The sequence below is a fragment of the Montipora capricornis genome, chromosome 8, assembly GCF_036669925.1.
Source record: "Montipora capricornis isolate CH-2021 chromosome 8, ASM3666992v2, whole genome shotgun sequence".
In the NCBI taxonomy this organism is placed as follows: domain Eukaryota; kingdom Metazoa; phylum Cnidaria; class Anthozoa; order Scleractinia; family Acroporidae; genus Montipora; species Montipora capricornis.
In genome coordinates, this window is record NC_090890.1 from 27,187,731 (window position 1) to 27,202,730 (window position 15,000).

Genomic DNA, 15,000 nt, shown 5'->3' on the forward strand with positions numbered 1-15,000 from the left:
ACACAATATGGCCCATGCGGAATATCACTGACCCCTATGATACGACGACAGAATTATCTCCTATCAACAAATGAAAAGTAAGTTTAATTCGGGTGTCCTCGACAAGTTGCAGAACGCGCTTTCCACGAGTCCCGTTGAAGACAATGACCTTCTCATTCAAGAAGCCATTGGTCTCTTGGAGGAAAGGAATCGCAGAATCCGCATCGCAGACTCCTCCGAGGCCGGCTGACTGACGGTAAAACATTACGAAAGTAACCCCGTGGCCTTAAACTCCAAAGACGATAAGAAAATTTCGCGCGGCAGAGAAGGAGGCACTTCGCGAGCACGGCCGTAACAAATACAAACGTAATGTGGACCGGTCTCAGGGCAGAGGTTTCCAGTGTTCTTCATACGCGGGTCGCTTCGCGGGACAGCGAAATCCCTTCAGACTTTCCAACCAGTCGTCGCAGTTCAGGCAGCATGACCAACCGAGGGGTTCCTGTCATTTCTGCGGAAATTCCAGGCATTGGTGGCGTGAATATCCAGTTCGCCTCGCGAGATTCAATCCCGGCGGAAACTCCGGTAACATAGCCAAGGGTTCCTCTCCGCCCTATACCGTCGCCCGCCCATGATGTTCCCGCGCAGTTTGCGGATGTTTCCAGGGAATTGTCCAGGAGCTTGACCAGTAGCTCTATTGAAGAGGAAATCTATTGAAGAGGAAACGGAGGGTCTAATGGTAGATAAGTGTAACAATGATTTACTCGAATTTTTCGGGCAGGTCGGCCAAAAACCACCCTGGCTTTGTTTCCGAAGCTGTTTCCGACCTCCTTGAATTAGGTTTAATCACAGAAATGTGAGGAGGTCATACTTTACGCGTAGATTCTCAAGAATTCGAGCTGTTTTTTCAGGCCTTTTCCTCCATTCAGACAAAGCAAGATGGTAATAGCAGAGAATTATTAGCCATCCTCTACGGACTCAAGTCCTTTATAATTAGATCCTTTATTCAAGGCAAAACCGTCTAGGTGTACACGGATAACGTTAACGCCCATATAATCGCCCACAAGGGTAGCACGTCTCTTCGACTCCACGCTCTCGCATTGTAAATTTTTCAGTTTTGTGTTCTTCACAACATTTCCATTGAAGTTGCTTGGATTCCAAGATCGATGAATGAGTTTGCCGATTCCATGCATGAGCAGGATTATAGATTATGACGACTGGTGTGTTTCTCGCGACATTTTCGACTACGTTAGTTCAATTTTCGGACCCTTCTCAGTCGACCGCTTTGCATCTTTGAACACAGCCAAGTGTCCTAGATTTTACTCTAAATTTTGGTGTCCAGGTTCGGGAGGTGTGGATGCGTTTAGCACAAGCTGGGCAGGTGAAAACAATTGGCTCGTTCCGCCGGTGTATTTGATTTCACGTACCAATTTGCACTTAGAGGTTTCTAGAGCGGGCGGAGTTTTATTAGTTCCTAAGTGGCTCTCGGCAGTTTTCTGGCCCATTCTGTTCCCGAGATTCGGCACTCGTTTTTCGGTTAAGCAGGTGCTCGAATTCACCGATCCTTGAAGCACTTTTGCTCCATCGAAACTACATACTATTTTTTCACCGTTTAGGTTTCGATCTTCGGTTCTCGTCTTGCGGCTTAACGCCTCGTAGCAATGTTCTTGACCCTTTCGAACGTGTGTTTTCATTCTCAAAAGAATTTATTATCCGGACGCAAAACTTGCCAATTTGTGATTCCCTTAGCCGTTCAGTTCTCTCATAAAACAGGCTGTTTAACCAATGAGAGCGCTCGTTATATAGAAACTTTATTATAAATAACCATATTCAAGCTGAGCATGAATTTTCTCCCGCTTTCATTGCTACTCTTTCAATAGGTTTATATCAATTGTGATATATGTAATCTAGCGTTAAGAAATATATGTTTATATAAGTAAACGCAGTTCTTATTTCCTGTCTACCTCCGAGCACTTTTATCTCGACCTCATGCGACAGACTCAGTAGCCCATTGGAGACATTATAGAAGACGTCAACTATATTGTAACAAACATGAACGACGCCTGGCCTGACCATATATACTCTAAGAAAAACGACAGCAATGATTGGTTTTGTGATTTTAGATAAAATCGGGTTTTTTCATCAATATTATTGCCTTGATTACTGTGTAAACAGCAAATAAATCGCTTGATTGCATGGTTACAGCAAGCCGGACCCCATGGGCAGTAGGCCAAGACTGGAGCTGCCCAAATTTGCCCTCGTTTCTCTCTTTGCTTACCCCCTTTTTTCTATTACATCGGTAGCATTATGTCAGTTCTTTCCACTGTTTTTCTAGATATGGAATACCAACTGAGCCGAAACCTGTATCCGGTTACCTGCAGTGAATATTTATTCATGATGTTGGACATGACTTATTGAATTTCTGCGGCTAAATTTAAAGGTAATTATCAGATTCTGTGCATTCAAGCCATTTTTTCAAAAAATTGACAGTGACTTTTTGTAGACAGTTGACAGGCTATTTTCATCGGACTGCACATTCCTATATCCGTGGTGCCAGGAATTTTCTTCTTTTTTTTTTTTACTTTTGAGTACTGACATTTTGGGGGGTTTTATTGAGTGATACTTGAAGAAGCTTTTACATCTTTAACGTTTGTTTTAGTAAGATGTATTTTTGTGCGACGCAAGCTTAAAATACAGCTACATATTCCTTTCTTTTTGTTCTTTATCTATGTGCATATGTATCTTCGTTCTCTTAATCCTCTTGTACCTTAACGTTGCTAATAACTCAACTTCGTCCCCAGGGCGCTTTTCCCTGGCTTTGGGTTGGACGGATAAAATTGAATTGAATTGAATTACCGGATATATAATAAATACCAGTATCATAAAAGAAGGAAGGTTACTGCTGACAGCGGTGTTCACGCAAGCAGAACTATTACTAAAAATAGACTTTGTGACATAAGCTTCCCGCGTAGACTCAGACAAACATTTGGATCTACTGAAAGGAAATGTATGAGTGAGGTAAGCGATAGTGAAGGAAAGAAGCTAAAATTAAGAAGAAAAATTTGTAAATCTGTGGAGTTGGTTTCTATAAAGGAGGTAGAATGGGCTGCCATATGATGTAGCCCTTAGCCGTTCAGGCTTGCTGCCCCTCAGTCAAAGGCGGGAAAAATCATGCCAAAAGTTCATGCAGAATTATCCGAGATAAAGGTTTTCTTTCAAACATAATACCCATTCCCCTCGAAACCCTCCATGGGTATTCTCTTCGCTCTGGCTCTGTTGTAAATAGCAGTGTTAAAGAAGTTGCCAGGAGTGAACGGATGAACAGTTTTTGTACTTGTAATTCACCTGTAGCTGAAGAGGGGTAAATGAACTGATCAATCAATCAATCAATTCGCATACTACCGCTGGTACTCCCTAACGGGGTTTGAAGTCCGACAGGGGTGATTATTTGGTTTACACGAAGGTTTTTTCCGCTTCGACTGGCAGATATATCGCGGATTTTTGTCCCGAAGGGGCCGCGTTCTAGTTTTTCTTGTTACGCAGTTGTCATTCCGCTATGGGCGGGGGTGCACAAAGTTGTTATAAATTCCGCCATGGGCGGGGATGCTCAAAGTTGTTATTAATTCTGCCATGGGCGGTGGTGCATGAAGTTGTTGTTAATTCTACCATGGGTGAGGATGAAAAATCGTTATTAATTCCGCCATGTGCGAGGGTGCACAAAGTTGTTATTGATTTCGCCATGGGCGTATTAGCCGTATTACCGCCGGTTGGCGACGGTTGTTCCACATTTTCGTTAGTTGATTCTTCTTTCACAACATGTCTATATTTACTTTTGGGGCACATTTTATTGGTTATTTCCTTACAAATCATTTCAGAGGCCTTTCTAGCCCGGAGCGGCGATCCTTAGCAAGACAGATCCCTCCAGTCCTCGCCAGTAGCAGAGCTTCTTCCACTGCAAAAAGATATTTCTCTTGTTTCAAGAAATGGAAAGCTTGGACTTTGCTCTTTCCGGAATGCAAGTATTTCCCGGCGGATAAGACCCATGTGGCTTTGTACCTTCTTAATTTAGTACAATCAGGTTATTCGTTTTCCCGCATAACTTCAGTCTTTCCATAATTCATGCGGAGTGCCGAATCCTTGTGATTCAAAGTTCTTGAAACTCGTCCTCGAAGGTTGCAAAAGGCGGGTTTCTATTTCCATTTGACATCGAAATAGGTTGCCTATTTTGCCCAATCACATTCAGAGGTTGGTATCTCAATTCGCCTTGTCGGGTGCTTGTTTGTCCGATACAAGGGATGTATGTCTTTGTTTAGTTGCGTTCTCGGCTTTTCTTTGTTACGACGAGATCTCTAATATAAAGTGGTGCGACGTAGATATTAAGGATCAGTACTTTTCCTTGTACATACCTAAGGGTAAGACCGATCAGTACTATGAAGGTTGTACGAGATTGGTCGCTGGGACCGGTAGGCCTACTTGCCTGCACAGCATGCTCTTTAGATACGCAAACCTACCTAAGGAAAACACTACTTCTAGTAAGATTAAGGGTCATTTTCTCCGACCCGGTACTAAAATTTCCTATACGAGCTAAGAGAGCTCGAGAAGTTATATCACTCAAGCTTAAAGAGATAGGACTCGATACTTCGAAACTTGGCCTTCATTCCTTTAGAATCGGCGGAGCTTCCGCTGCCATCAATAATGATCTGCCCGATCGGATGGTTAAGAAGCACGGTAGATGGAAGACAGATAAGGCCAAAGATTTGTATCGTCGTGAGGACATTAACCATCAGTTAATAGTCAGTCTTAAGATAGGTATTTAGTTATTATCCTGTACAACCGTTCCTCGTTCCCCTGCTTTGTGTTTTGAGATAGCTGGTCGGTTTCCTCCTATCGTCTCTAGCGTTTACATGGAAAATGTTTCCTATTCGGCTGAGCGCAGCGATAGAGTATAGAAATGAATTTCCCATGGGTACTCGCATCATCGCATGCTATGCTAGGCATTCGCACCTTTTTGCCTATTTAAACCACTCCGATTTCATTTGATGCCAATTACAATCAGCCACTTGAGAACTTTGCTCGGGGTAATTTTTTTGCACATCGGTATACTTATAAATAATATTTAATCTAATAGTGTTACTGTCAACCTTTAAACTCCACAGGTTAAGGTGGTTTAGCATTGGTTTGGAGAATACGTTTCCGGGCTTTTTTTCTCAGGAGTTTTTTCACCGGTTTTTCGCATCCGGCTTAACCGGACCACTGCTAAATTAGTCTGCAAACGCCCGATTGTCATAGTAACAATTACCATGTATACCGTGTATCGCTAACGGACTTCCCTTTTGTGGGCGCTTAGGCGGATAGGGTTGTTTAAGGTACGACTAACAGTGAATAAAATGGCTGGTGGAGATGACTGGTCGGCTCCCTCCTATTGTCTCTAGTGTTTACATGGGAAATGTTTTTTATTCGGCTGAGCGCAGCGATAGAGAATATAATTGTATCCTTTCTTCAAACTTTGATTGCTACTCAAAGTTTACTTTGACTATCGAGAAGCCTTCTGTCGTCTTGTGTACGCTTACACAAGGGAGGAATCCACGTTTTCTCTTGGTATCCATTTTCCGGCACTATCAGGGTCTTGGGCACCCGGCCTTCACTGAGTACTGTAATCCGTCTGGGGTCATTTGATGGGCAAAAATCACCACACTGGCAGTAGTGATCCAGGCCTCTGCTCGTAGATTTGTCGTACCCCGCTTACTTTGACACTCTTCCATACATACAACAAAAGTCACGCATTTCTTTTGCCTCTTTCTTCACACGCAAACTCTCTTCAATAAAAGCCCGACCGTCTTTTCGCTTTGCGTACTTTAACGGAATTTGACAGTCGTCTCTGTGTTCGTACAACAGGCCTTTAGATCAGAGGAAAAGGATAACTACGAGTACGAGTTTTCTGTACTGAGCATGCTCATAAGGTTTGGAGGCCAACATTCAGTTTCGATGTGCGCGTGCTCAGAACGGAGAACTCGTACTCGCAGTCGTCCTAGTTCTCCAATCTAAAGGTCCCTTATTTCTCAATGTTTCTCGCTTGTTCCTAAATCCAAGTCCCTTGGCGGATTTCATTGCCCAATCTAATGTGTTGTGCGAGGACAGATACTTGAATTTACGTGCGGAGGGAACCACCTGGTCTCTGTTATAGATTCCAAAAATGCCTTTGGTACATAAAGTTGTCATGGATTTAAACTAGATCTCATCATTCGATCTACTTACTTTTAAGGCAAATGGACAATGCTCTTCGATGCCTCCCTTTCCTTCCAAGGATATTTGTGCATTTTTCTATGGTTTTGGAAGATCGAGTGCAATACTTTCCCATGCCGGTAGTTTTGTTTCCCGGTAATCTAACATCGACTTCATTTTTGCCACGTTTCAAAGTAGGTTTTCTTTGATTTAAAGCTTCAATCTTCGCGTTGTAAGCCATTGTTCTGACTCCAGATTTGAAATTGAATTGTCAGCAAGTCTCTTTTCAGCTAAACCATAAGCTTCTCGATCATTTCGAAGAATCTTTATCCAATTTTGAAACTCTCTGGTTGGTGTGTATAAGGAAAGCTTGCCACGTTGACCCTCACTAATAAAACAAGCGCTTCCGACTCTCCAAAGGCCATTAATACTTGACAGCTTAGCTGAGGCGGCTGGTCCATCTTGGTCAATGTAAATGGGATGAGGGCGATGACCAGCAATCTGCTCTTGAAAGCAGTGCGGACGAGTTTGTGCAATTGTCTCCACTGTTACCCACTCCAGTGTAGCTCTCATCTTGTAAAGTATGTTTGAGCATGATTTCCAAAGCCTTCAAAGGATGATACGTGAGCTGGAATTATCTCACTTTGCAGATTAATTAGCAAATTAAACCACGTCTCCATTCTTTCTAGAAAGGACAATAACCTGCTGTAAGGAATCGCAAACAGTTACCACGTCTAACATCCCCAAGAAAGAGCCTGGATTCAAGTTGGCTCTTCAAATTTGTACTTGATGGTCTTAGTCTTGCTGAATAACAAGTGTCTTGTTTACAATATCAGTTATCCAAAGCAGTTCCAAATTTGCCTCAACGATCTTTGAACTTCCATAAGCACTGGGCGAGAAACCTTGCCACTTGACAAACAAAATCTGCCGATTCCAAGGTTATCACAAATAAGGAGATGTAAGGACTTGGCTCGAATAAAGAGGATATCCTTCGGGTTCTGAAAGTTCTTAGATATAACGTCAACTGTGGATGGATTGGTTATGTTTGCTTCATAAATGAGATTCTTTTCACTATCGGCAAGGAAAACGCGATTCTCTTCGTAATTAACGTTCTGAACGGCTCTTCATAAATCTTTTTTTTTTCACTTCTTCCTCGTAACGCATATTTTTTAGCAAGTGTAACCATAACAGGACCAGCCTCCTTTAGAGTATTTTGTAAGCGCAATGACGTATGCATTAGACATTCTGTCGATCCTGAATAGGGCTTCTCAAGCAATGATATCTTTAAAGTAAGCGCGTATGCAGATAGTAACATCAGTATGCAAAAACAAGACGGCACAAAAACATGTACTTTCAGTTCAATGTTCCTGCCATTTCATAAGTTCTTTCTATTCGTTTCCTACGTTCTTAGGACACTCGCAACTTTTCTTACTCACGGGATTAAGACATCCAAAAGCTATTGCGAAAGCTCATTCATACGGACGTTATCTGTTCCACAGATTATGTAAACCTGCCTTAAGGATTGACAGTTAGATCCGAACCCAACTGTGTGCTTGTCAAGTTGGCGCATTTCTACAAAGAAAGCAGTTTCTGACTGGTCTAAAACGATCATGAGCTAGGAGTGTTGCGTCTTCATTTGCAAAATATAGCGCGAACATTTACAGATATAGTATTTTTTTTGTAAATCTGAGTTTAATTTCTGGGATGCCACTTTAGATGGCAATCCAGTCGAAAACTGCATCGCATTTGACTGCTCGCAATCCCCTCTGAGTTAGTCGAACCGCCCGCTTTGGTCACGCAAACAAACCGAGGGGAGAATGGTGATAGAGCGAGATCAAGAGAAAATGAGGGGACAGAGAGGGAGGCTCAAGGCGTTGGCCGGGATATGTTATGTCCACGAAAGTTATTTTTAGACGAGCGGAAGTCTTTGTTCTAGCGGAAGTTTGTCTTCTGAGACGTCCGCATGCAGTCTTGCCTCGCTCTCAGGTTCGTAGTGAAAAGAGAAAATGATGGCGCACGTGGAAGGCTGATGAATATATATTTTCTTTCAAACATCGGACCGAGGTTGGCCTGCATGCGGACGTCTCGGAAGACTTCCGCTCGTCTAAAAATAACTTTCGTGGACATGACATATCCCAAGGGCTGGACCGGGAGCCTCCTTCTCTGTCCCCTCATTTTCTCTTGAAATAACTTAACAGGGATTACGATGGGAATAGGGCCAGTATGAGAGATTACTTCTCTTACCTTCATAATCTCTTGAAATAAGTCATGTTCTCTCATTAAATCTCTCTTTTTTAACGATCTACTGTTGTGTTTTTTATACCTACAATGACTGGAAAAAATAAATATGAAAAAGTCTACCCAACCGGACTCACTCGAACCAGCAACCCGGAGATCTACAGTCTTGTGCTCTACCGTATGAACTATTGAACTATGAGAGGCGGTGTTGAAGGAATCATACATAATGTGAGGCTATAAGTGAATGTTTAGCATACCTAAGCTTTTGTTTAACTCACTCAATTTTTAGCTTCAAATCCTAAATACTACGTATTGTTGATCCTTTTGATACGAGATGTATATGATGAGGGACTACTTTAAGGGACTTTAAGGGCCCACAGACGGATTTTTCGCGCGTTACTAAGGAAGTGAAATGTTACCTCCGGTAACTGACGTCATCATATCATGAGCTGACAAGAAAACCCACTCACAAACAAAAGTCACAGCACAAACTGTTGTTTCCATCGAAGGTTTTTCCTCGCCCTTCCTTGCGCTCGTTCTCAGATCAACTGCGCATGCGTAAACGAACTGACTTCCGGTTTGAGAAAAAAGCTAAATTTCCGGCGGTTTTAAATTGAATTAATTTTTTTTTTTTACATGGAACGTTTCACCCCCAGATACAGAATATAGCTAAGCATTGATTTTTTAAAATCATCTTTTTTGAAAAAGCTATGGGTATTTCAGTATCGTTTATGTCTTTAAAAGAACATTTTTCAAAATAAAAAGACCATGCTTGGCTGGATGCAAAAACGAATACAAATTATCAAACCATCGATTAAATACCCAAATTGCGAAACACAGAGACAAATTTAGAGTTTTCTTTTATTGGTCACGTGACCATGGGCGTGGTATGATGACGTCTGGCCAAAATAATGCCGAATTCTCTCAAATTACTTAACCATTACATCCTTAGCAACGCACCCCAAAAAATATGTCAGTGGGCCCTTAAAATTAAACAAGGGTAGGAGTGTTCGGGCAATTTTTCTTGGCGGGAAATCACGTGGCAGCGTTGCATTTGGCAACCCGCGTTTTTCTGGCGGGAAATCATATTAGTGACGAGCAACGGGAATAAAGATTAAAGAGCAGAAAAGAGCACGAGAGAAGAGGCCACGAAATTTGAGAAATTTAAGCGAAGAAAGCCTCGAGAGAAGCCGAGGAAGGAGATCTAGAAGAAGAGAAAATTCAATGAAGAACACCGTTAAAAGCTGAGAGGAATAGAGCGAAAGACAAATCACTTTATGTTTACAACGGTTAGCTTTAACTGACAGGTAAATGTTTTTCTTTTTAATGCGTACCTCGCTGCCTCACATAGTTTGTAAAACTCGCTAAAAAAAAAACGAAGAAGTTGTGAAAACGTTTGCAATTCCCTGTTGGCAGAGATTCTGGCAATATTTCAACAATTAACAATTATTGGATGAGGTTGAGCATGTTAGCGATAATTATCAAGTCCAAACTTTGTGTTATCTGCCGAAGCCGAAGGCTGAGGCGGATAACACAAACTGAGGCCTTGATAGTTATCGCTAACATGCGAAAACCGAATTCAATAATTGTTTTATTATGCATATTCCTGAGCTGAGCTCCGCCATGGCAAAACTGATCAAACTGCTGGTTAGTGTGTTAGGTGACGTCACTTCTGCTTGCATAAAACTATTGTCTGTAGGTATGACGTCAATTCTACATATATAAAATCTATTGTTTGTAGGTATGACGTACGTGAAACAGAGCAAGCAAGAATTACCCAGTCATATAATCATATAGCCAATCAAAATCGAGCTGGTGACACCAATGTATAATAATCACATTTATAGGCTTTTTGTGTGAAATGGATGTCCAGTCGTGAGCTGCTTTGTTTGACTGTAAAATTGCAGTCGTGTACGCGAATTGAATACGCTTTAGCTTGACTTTTTAACCAGCAAGAATTTTGCTGTTGTTCTAAACTGGAGAGAGAGGGTGTAAAGATTATCAGTAAAACGGAAAATGTTGTGAAAGAGATTCTGTGCATGTAATTTCAGTTTGAGTTTTTGATTAAAATTGTTGGTTATGGTTTGCCAAGCTTGTTTGTTTACTGCTGTCAGCTCAGAGATGTTTGAGTAGATACTGTACGGAACATTGCGAACAAGACGGAACTCTACTTTGTTTGTTTTTTTCTGGGCTCTCTATTGTAAATATTTCATGATATATGAAACCGTCTTCATCAGGAGAGTAGTTGCCCTTATGGGATGTACCCTCTCCACTTTTTTTTACCTTCATTTTTCAACATTTCAAATTCATAGTTTCCTTGTGTGCTAAAGAGGGATGACTGCGTTCTGGCCCCGGTTGTTCAAAAGCCGATTAAGGCTAATCCGAGATTAAAATTAACCAAGGAGTTTATTTCTCTACTGCCAAATGCTGTTCAACGCAGGGATGGCGCAGTGGTGAGAGCACTCGCCTCCCACCATTGTGACCCGGGTTCGATTCCCTGACTCGGCGTCATATGTGGGTTGAGTTTGTTGGTTCTCTACTCTGCACCGAGAGGTTTTCTCCGGGTACTCGGGTTTCCCCTCTCCTCAAAAACCAGCCTTTGACTTGATTTGCTTTCATCGTTAATTTCAGTTTACAGTGTCCCCAATCAGTGCTCAAGCGCTAGAACGACTAGACACTTGAATAAAGTTCCTTTCCTTACAGAGAAATATTACTTTTAAAAGGTTTATAGGATTTTTGATCTTCACACAATTAAGTTAAAGGGACTCGTTTCTCCAATAAAGTTTCTCTTGATATCCACGGGAGAAAAATCATACCCCTTCATATCTGTCAGGGTCACTTTTCAATCTTTGGTTTCGTTAACAGCCAATATGACTTATTTCTCTTAGTACGGACTTTACACAGTAATTGAATAATCGACGAATACTACATTTTTGCTTATTTATGACGATTATTTTATTAAACAGGGAAATGTCTACATACGCTTACAATACACAGCGATACTTGCGACGGATGTTTCCAGGGACAACACTTGTAGCCGGTCCTCGGTGACTACTTTTTGTAAAGATGTACATGTGTTACTTGCCCTTAGGGAAGAACTTACTTCGTCAATCCATACCTGGGGAAACTGCAACAGCCGCCCTTTATCCTGTTTCAACTCTCGACTTCCGTTGATGACCTTGAAAAATGGGAACGCCCCACAAAAAACGTGCATCTTTTCTGTTGTTTTCTTTTGTTTTTTAATTTTTTTTAACGTGTTCTTATTTCCCGGAAGTCACTGAGGTTTTCCTGGTTTTAGAGCATTACACCAATTTCAAATTTTAACACTAATTTTTTTGTTTTGTTTAATAGAACCTTTTCGGAATAACAACTGTTTTTGGAAGTTTTCTACTCTTACTCAGTCCAAAAAAATACTACAATTCCTTAAAAACGTAACTTGCTAAATCTAACTTATAACAAACCAATTTGCTCACGTGTCAGCTGTGCTTTCATTGAGATTTTTAAGCACTTATGAAGTTTGAAGAGTAATCAAGAAACTCCACTAGTGCGGCTCTCGCGCAACTCCTACGCCCCTTTCTTCCTTCGTGTATCAAATTTTGATGTACGCATGCAATTGTCAAGTAAAGCCTGCAAACGTCTACGGTGAAAAATCTAATTATCAATGAGCGAACTACTTACAACAACTCCTAATTACAACTGGATTTAAGGAGAAAAAATTATACAACAAGCTTTTTTAGGATTCATTTTTTCAGCCAGCCTTAGTCAATGAGTCCACGATGAAACTGGCTTTTTCTTTTAGGGATTAATTTGCATTCATACGTAGAAAAATGGTTAAGTATCTTTTAACATCGCAAACTGAAAAGCAGCACTTGGAGTAGGCTCGATTTCCGCCGCTCACTCGAGTTCGGGTATCCTCCCCGAGAAGAGACGGCTGGACGCGTGAGCGATAGATTGTGTCTGTGACGTAAATTCAAAATATAATTTATGCGAGTTAATAGTTTCGGGGAAATAGCATTAGACATCCCCAAAACACTGATTTTAAGAAAACAGAAATTACATAACAATGCTTAAAACCTCTGTGCGAAGTTTCCAGATGATACGAGCTTGAGTTTGTGGTTAAATGATCAATGTGAGTTTGAATTCAACCAGCGAATCATCAACGAAATCTTCGGCTGCTTTAGCTCTCAGTCGACTTCATCGGCCCCCTCGTTTTGCCACCATTAAACTCAACAGTAATTTCAATTGATCTTGAGCAATTTTACTTGTTCTTACATTAGCGAAGAATGAGGAGAAAATTGCAATAGCAATGAATTTGAAAGCCGTATTTTGACCTTGGCGCCAACTGGAAAATCAGTGAAGTTTGCGAACTCAGGCGGTAGAAAACGACACAATTCCCATTCTCTAGCTTCTTGAACACTTTTCGTTGTCGCAATCTTGGATGTTTCCTACCTTAAAAGCACTGTAAACCTCGAACAGGCCGGGTGAAAGAATACCATCGCAGCCAAAACATATAATTTATGCCAGACGGATTTGTGCAGGCGAGTTTCTGATTGGCGGAGATTAACAATGGCTCACCTCACGCGTCCAGCCGAGATTTCGGGAGTGAGCCCTGGCTCATTTCCCGAAACAGCGGCTGGTTATCGAGCCTACACTTGGAGTCTATTTGGGAAAAAAGATGAGGTTAACAATGGAAATGGTTTATCAAGAAAGTAAGTGGAAATAATCACTTTTTTCACCGACTCCTTTAAATAACTGTTACGGTAAATATCACAAATTAAAGCTGAAGAAACTATCCAAAAAGTTGCTTAACGGATCGATTGAAATTATCAAGTTGGGAACCCTGAAATGAATACTACTTGCTAATAACGTCAATTGCCTCCGAATTACCCTATCAAAAGGCTTGTACCGTTCTTGCTGATGAGATTTAAACTAATGAAACCATTTGTAAAGCAAGGAAATTTCTTAAATTGAAGTATTTTAAGACTTGGTGGTCTTTTTGGTGGTGGTCATTTTTAAGACTTAAATCTTGGTGGTGATAAACAGTGTTCTGGGGTCCGGATAGTAGCCAGGAGTTTTATATTCTTCATCCACTGGTACAAGTACCGCATTGTTGCTGCCTTCGTTGCATCCTAAGTACATGCCAGTGTTTCCAGTCGACCTTGAGTTGCATCTGAACATAGTATAGGACCCGTTATAGATAGGTTCAAATCTTGCGAACTCCGTGGAATTTGACTGAAGCGAGAAAAGACAAGAGAGCATATTAAAGGGAAAGGGGCTATTTCACTTTAGTAAATTTTCAGCTCCGACTATTGCATTTCTAGCTTTTTGATTGGCTAAAAAACTCCGACTATGAGCCAATAGTCGAAGTTTTACGTCATATGGAAAATAGTGCACCAAGATACTCTTTCCGGACGCTTTGTAAAATTGTGGAAATAAAAATCGGCGGCAAAACCCGGTTTGAGAATTTACTTAAACAATTATTCCATTCGCCCTTGTTGGATATGAAGTGATTATAACCAACTCGCGCTACGCGCTCGTTGGTTATTTTATCACTTCATATCCAACTCGGGCTCATGGAAGAATTGTTATATAGTTTCAAGCAACCAATCATGCAGGGACACTGATGCGTTACTGATCATGAAGTATACTTTGAATCAAACTGGTAATATGATAGCTGAAACGTAGCTAATTTCCGCTCCCAAAATCAGACTTCGTTTGGCACAATAGGCACAGTAATTATGTATGCGAGGGAGGGGTTATACTTCATGTTATTGTTTAGAACAATAACAAAAGAAAAGGACGTAAGCAAGTAAGGAATTCCGATTAGGCTAATACAGCTTGAGGATTTGAGATACCTTTATTGCAATATTGTTTTTAATGATCAAGGAAGATTTCAAGTTGCTTCTGCCGTTCACCAGTTTTGGCTTTGACTTTTCAAGTCTTTTTTTCAGTATAAAATTACGTTTTATTGCATTTTAGCGGTCACAATTGGACCGCTTGATTGTCGTTTAATCGCGGGTAAAGAGTATTTGAACAACAGCGCCCTGCTGTGACAGATAGTGGGTTCCTATAGCTAGCAACTTACAGCCGGTATCTCTTAGCAACTGAATCGAGCAGGAAAGCACCGTGAAGGTCAAATGGAGCGTGGACTGAGTAGATTACGGCCAGCTAATTCATAACGCGCGTAATATTTGAACTTGAGACTATAACAACTTCTCAAGAAGGCTGGCTTTTACCTACGTAGCACATTGAGTTATCCTTGAGCTATCCTTAAGATGGCCAAGTTTTTCAAGGTTCAACCCGTTTCTTCCCTCGCGAATAGTTTCAAAGTCTTAAATGATATAAACACGCCTTTAAAAAAAATAGGAGAGGAGACAATAAAAGCATCGTTTCTCGGAACTGAAAAGGTTAAGGTGCACTTGAATGGGAGTCTCGTTCATCTATGTTTCAGTTTTCTTGTTGTTGTTTGTTCCTGTCCTCGCTAAAAACAGTAATGTTTAATGTAATAAACGAAATTTCGACGCTCTATCTCCGATAGGTTCAAAGTCCTAAATGATAGGAATA

The 15,000-nt window shown here is 41.1% G+C and overlaps 1 protein-coding gene across 2 annotated transcripts in view; it reads right to left on the minus strand.

Annotated features, from left to right (window-relative positions):
• Positions 1–11,366: 11,366 nt before the first annotated feature.
• LOC138060208 (uncharacterized) overlaps positions 11,367–15,000 on the minus strand; it is a 40,174-nt gene continuing 36,540 nt past the window's right edge. For both annotated transcript variants that reach the window (XM_068905942.1, XM_068905943.1), the window contains exon 5: positions 11,367–13,668. In XM_068905942.1, coding sequence (XP_068762043.1) covers positions 13,456–13,668 — 213 coding nt within the window. In that variant the 3' untranslated portion in view covers positions 11,367–13,455. The remainder of the gene's footprint in view (positions 13,669–15,000) is intronic.